General features: G+C 37.9%; 1 protein-coding gene across 1 annotated transcript; it reads right to left on the bottom strand.

The window, feature by feature from the left end:
- Window positions 1-3,364: 3,364 nt before the first annotated feature.
- LOC101997588 (olfactory receptor 2B11-like) lies at window positions 3,365-4,213 on the bottom strand. Its single transcript, XM_013352981.1, has one exon. It carries the CDS (start codon window positions 4,211-4,213, stop codon window positions 3,365-3,367), a length of 849 nt encoding a protein of 282 aa, XP_013208435.1.
- Window positions 4,214-5,734: the final 1,521 nt, after the last annotated feature.

Here is a 5,734-nt window from a genome sequence, read left to right as displayed (position 1 = left end):
ATGTCTGGAGGATGTAACTAGTGAGGGCTGTTGCTATCCCCCTTAGATACTAATAGCCTTTCAGGAACTAACAGCTGAACTTTGCCTCACATTTAGCCCATCATGATATAGGATAAGTAATTTTGTATTTTGAAACTGTAACCTTGTGACTGCTTTGTGTTTTTTGTCTTTATAAATGCCTTACAAAAACAGACAGGGCCCTTCTCCCTCCATCTTCTATGCCAGGTTGTGAAGCAGAGGACCCGTGCCAGTCTGTACTTAATAAATGAAACCTTGCTTTTGTATTTGGTAGTGTGGCTCCATAGTGGTCTTCTTGGGGGTCCTAGGACTCAGGTGTAGCATGCTCTGAATTATCAAAATAGTATACGTTCAAGAAAACAATTTAGATTAACAAGAGAAGCTGCTCACAAATTGTTAGGCAGTGTTATATATGCTCACAGTATTTACCTGTATCATATTTGGGGATAAATCCTTGAGGACTACTTCCTAATCATTTATGGCTAATGGATGTTACTCACATGGCAGAATTTGGAAAATTAAGATATGGGCTTATGACAGTCAATACATATTCAGGATTCGTAATGGCCACTGCACAAACTGGATTAGCCATGAAGCATGTGATAACCAATTGCTTAAGATGCAAAATCATAAGAACCCCCCCAAATCATAAGAAGGATAATGGATTCAGACTTGTTAGTAAAGTATTTCAGCAATTTTATTTCCAAAGGAATATCAAACACAAGATAAGTATTGCTTAAAATCCTCAAGGACAAGGAATTGTGGAGTGTGTCCATGCCTTCTTGAAAATACAACTTTAAAAAATAAAAAAAGGAAATTGTATCCTCAAAGGCCACATAATGTCTTGAGTCATGCACTTTTTATGCTAAACTTCTTGAATATGGATATTTATGAACAATCTGCTGTGGACAGATTTTGGCATTATGGCACCAAGGTGACCTTTGCTAAAGCAAGGTGGAAAGACCCTTGTACTGGATTATAGAAAGGACCTGATCCTGTGTTAATATGGGATCAAGGTCATGTCTGTGTTTTCTCACAGGATGAGGATCAAGTGAGATGGCTTCCAGAACATCTGGTTCAATGTGTACAGCAGAGGAATGCCAGCCCTGATGACATCACAGCCATTGATGACTCCATAGGAAAAGTGGACAGAGGTTCCTGAACCTGAGATCATGTCTTCCTCATACCACCATGCTGCAGGCCACAGAAAGGGGAACCTGAACCAGTGTTCCTGACTCACACCATCATGCTGCAGTCCCACAAGGGAAAGATCATAGTGATGACTAGTGATTCCTAGATTTTTGATAGACTTGCCATGCAAACTTCCAGACCTAGTGAGTTCTGTTTACTTTGGAGCCAGACCTGAAATACAGGCTGAACATATGACTGCCTTGGACACAGAGCTCAGATTGCCAGTGAGGTTTTCAGTCTGCTGTTGAAATGTTGATAGTACCTGAGAACTGAGACCTTAACTTTCTTCAGAAGGGATAAAAGAGTCATTACAAGGAGTGATCAGGGCCCCTCATCAGATATGAGGAGGGTAGCCTAATGGTTTTTGCTGCTGCTCAGAGATTGGGACATTTGTTTAAAAGCAGCATTTCATTTGGACTCTTACCCATTACAAAAATCTTTTCATTAGAATGGATTTAAAAGAATCATGATTTGACAAATTGTGTTATGGTATTGACCTATTAAATCATATTATGGTATTTACCAGTTAATGCTTTATTTCACTATAAGATGTTAATGTCTTGAAGATGATTAGAACCCGTCTAAGAAAAGTTTGACATTAGCATTGAATTCTTGAATTTTACATGTTTGATAAGACAAATATAGATTTTGATATAGTTGAATATTCTAGACCAATTCAAAACTCTGCATTCCCAAACCTGGTGATCCTCCACTCCTTTCATTAGGAGATACATTAGCCATAGAAGTATGCATAACACAAAGTATTATCTGCTTGCTTGCCATTAGTTAATTGTTGATGAACTCTCCTGACAGAACTTGGCTCAGAGACACAGAGCCCAATACTTCCTCCCTTAATCTTTTGTTTACAGAGGTCCACAGTCTGTATATGTTTTGATCCCCCCCCCAGACACCTAAAACATGGACTTGCATAGTTAAAATGCATGTTCCGAAGACAGGTAAGTGTGGGAAATGGAAAAGTATTCAACCTAAGGCAGATGCAGTTGTTTCTCCTGTTGCAGAAGCACAGGCTTTATTAAAATTAATGAAAATGGAGGAATTGTGAAGGCCCAGAAATGTGAGCCTATTTCCATGTTGACCAAAGGTCGAAGAGTTGGAGCTTACCTCTAGTTCCTTCAAAGCTATTGTGCTTCTACCTCAAGCAAAGGTCCCTCCTAGATGTAGATCAGAGAGTTCTGCTCTGTCAAGGTTATTGTCAACAGGTGTCCCTAATAGCCAGACCTTGCACTCCAGGAATAGAAGTAGATTGTTCCTACCTGAAACAAGAGTCTTAGATCCATCTAAGTTCCAGTTCCTTTTATAGAGATAACTTGGAATTCCACCTGGGAAGTAGTTAGCCTACAGAATGTTTTGGTCTAGTGTGTATGCATGACTTGTTTTGTTCTAGCAACAGAATGTTTAACTATGAATGTAGCCAACAAGCTTCAACTGGTGTGTTCATTCCCTTGTATCATGCTAATGCATTCTTTTGTCTTGCTCCTAACTTTTGGGGTCAGGTGTATTTTAAGCATGTGGGAGATAAATGCAGGCAAAATATTAGTAATCACTGAAATTTCCTCCTGATATTATCCTATATGTTTCTCTATTTTATTATTTTCACTTCTGTCTTCATATTCTTTAATATATTTCTAAATCCCCATTGCTCTACCCTGGCAAGAATTATTTTGTCGAGCCTAGTCCCTGACAAGATTTATTTCACAAAAAAATTAAAAAGCCATCGATGGATAGTTACAATGTGGTTTTCATGACAATTAGCCAAAAACAATATTATTGTATTATAAATTAAATGATGTTTTGCCACTTAATAAAGTAACTATTTACAATTGTATTCACCTCAATACAAGTATTTTAATATATGTTCTAATCAGAGCACCCATCCATAATGCTTGATACTATGCAAGATTAACCAAAGCTTGCATGATTGTAAAGAACACAAATAACAAGAAATGTTTTGAAAGAACATAGAGAAAAAGAAATATCAGGCCTGTATAGTAAATGACGTATATGCAAAGCCTCTAATTTGTTAACTATTTTGATTGATGTCTACAAAATTTCTCTTTGGACTAAAAATGTATCTGGGATAGCTTACTTACAGCTCCCTTTACATCCTTATTCCTTAGGGTATAGATGAAGGGGTTCAGAGTAGGACTCCATAGAAAAGAGCCATGAATTTGGGTTGGTCTTTTGTAATAGAGGAGGGTGGCTGAAGATACATGCTAATGCCCGGGCCATAGAATAAGAGAACTACTATGAGATGAGAGGAGCATGTCCCAAAGGCCTTTTTCCTTCCCTCTGAAGACTTGATTTTCAGAACAGAATGTCCAATACAAGCATAGGAGGCAAGAATTAAGCACAAGGGAACAGCTAAGAAAAATATGCATACCACAGAGAGAGCAAGCTCATTAGTCTCCTTTTCACCACAGGCAGTTTTTATCAGAACTGGAATCTCACATAACAAATGATCCAGCTTATTGTGTCCACACAGTGGCAATTTCAGTGTCATTGTGACCTCTGAGACAGCATAGGTAATTCCTGTTAGCCGCACGGTGGACACTAACAGGAGGCAGGTACGCTGATTCATGATAAGGGTGTAGTGCAGAGGTTTGCAGATGGCAACATAGCGGTCAAAGGACATAAGAGCCAGGAGGACACACTCTGTGCCCCCCACTGTGTGGAAGAAATAAAGCTGTACTACACACCTCATGTAGCTGATGGTCTTTGTTGATCCTCCAAGGTTGGTTAGCATCTGAGGCACAATGCTTGTGGTGTAGCACATGTCCAGAAAGGAGAGATTGGTGAGGAAGAAATACATGGGACTGTGGAGATGGGGGTCTAATATGGACACCAGAATGATGGCAATGTTTCCCAACATGGCCAGTGGATATGTTACCAGTAGAATGATGAAGAGAGGGAGTTCCAGCCAAGGATGGTCTGCAAAGCCAAGCAGAATGAATGCTTCTGGGTGACTGTTATTGATGATTGTCATTCTTTGCAGTCTGATTCACCTATGGTAAAGAAGTATCAAGAAAGTTAGTATTATAGGAATAGCAAAGACTCGTGATTTGTTGGTTGGGACTATCAAAGACAGGGTTGGTATTCTGTGGTTGAAATAACATGGCAGGAGTGCTTCACAGATAAATTAGTCAGAATAAATCATTCTGCCAAAGCAAGAGGACATAAGTTCTATCTCTAGTACTCAGGTAAAATACTGTCAAAGGAAATACAACACTATAACCATCTATAGTTAAGAAAATATTGGAATATTGGTTATTTTCTGGGGCTTGCTGGCCATCTAGTATTAATTTAGTGTAGCTAAATTAATAAGATCTTGGAGGCATAGTCTAAAAACATAAGGTAGTAATCAAATTCAAAAAAAGCTTGACATGGGCTATGGATTTTATATGTACAACACATCCACAGCACACTGGTACTGTGAATATAGTTTTCAGCTCCAACAGTCTTTTCCAGCAGGTATTTTAATTCAGACAAAGTTACATTCAAATCCCAGTAATTTTGTTTCCTGGTTTTATGTTTTGCCTTACATGTTAGATAAAGTGAGTGTTAATACAACAAAATCAAGGAGCAAAGTAAAATAATGCTTGAAAAATACACATTTTATTTATTAGTGTTTCATAAAAAGTTATCTCTGAAAAGATTAATTTTCAAACATGAAGTTAAGATAGCATTCCATTGACCAAATCTGAGTCACTCTACCAACTGACAGTTTTGGAGCAGACTAATTTCTTATAATTCAAAGCAGATGCCTAGCCTTCATTTCATTGAAGGCTCACAGTCACCTTGTTAGGCTCTATAAGAGCCACTCTGATATGAATCAGGTTCTTTGACTATCCACTATTCTAAGTCAGATGCATACATTAATATCAGAAAGCAAAAATAATCTATTCTTAACACATATTTATAAAATTATTTTGTGTGTATGGGTGTTTTGCCTGTATATATGTCTGTGCATTCATGTGTGTTTGGTGCTCACAGAGACAAGAAGAGGGCAAAGGATGCCTGTAACTGGAATTAATGATGATTTTGACCCTTCATGTGAATGCTGGAAATAGAACTCAGCTCCTGTAGAAGAGCAGTCAATATTCTTAACTGCTGAGTCATCTATCCAGGCTCTCCAACAACTTCTTAGTGAATTCCTTGTCATAATTACTTTAGCAAGCTTTCCCATTCTTAAAATTCTTTACCTCCTGTCCCTGATTACTATGAGCAGAAGATTGTTTTTCTTATGTTAAGATAGTTTCAGCTGCGTGTTCTGTTAGTTTCATAAGAACTACGGATAACCTAGATATCAAAAAATTATCTGTGCCTAAAATATAGTCACATAGCAGCAGATTATAAATAAACATGTATGGACTCCACAAACAGCACCCAACACTATAGGTATGATGCATATATCAGGTGTTATACAGCTTCTGATGTGACTGTATTTAGATAAGCACCTCTAATATCTGAAGATATCTTAGACTAAATACTTATTTCATGTGAATCT

Source organism: Microtus ochrogaster, chromosome 2, assembly GCF_000317375.1.
Source record: "Microtus ochrogaster isolate Prairie Vole_2 chromosome 2, MicOch1.0, whole genome shotgun sequence".
Taxonomy (NCBI): Eukaryota; Metazoa; Chordata; class Mammalia; order Rodentia; family Cricetidae; genus Microtus; species Microtus ochrogaster.
This window is presented reverse-complemented; position numbering and strand designations above follow the sequence as displayed.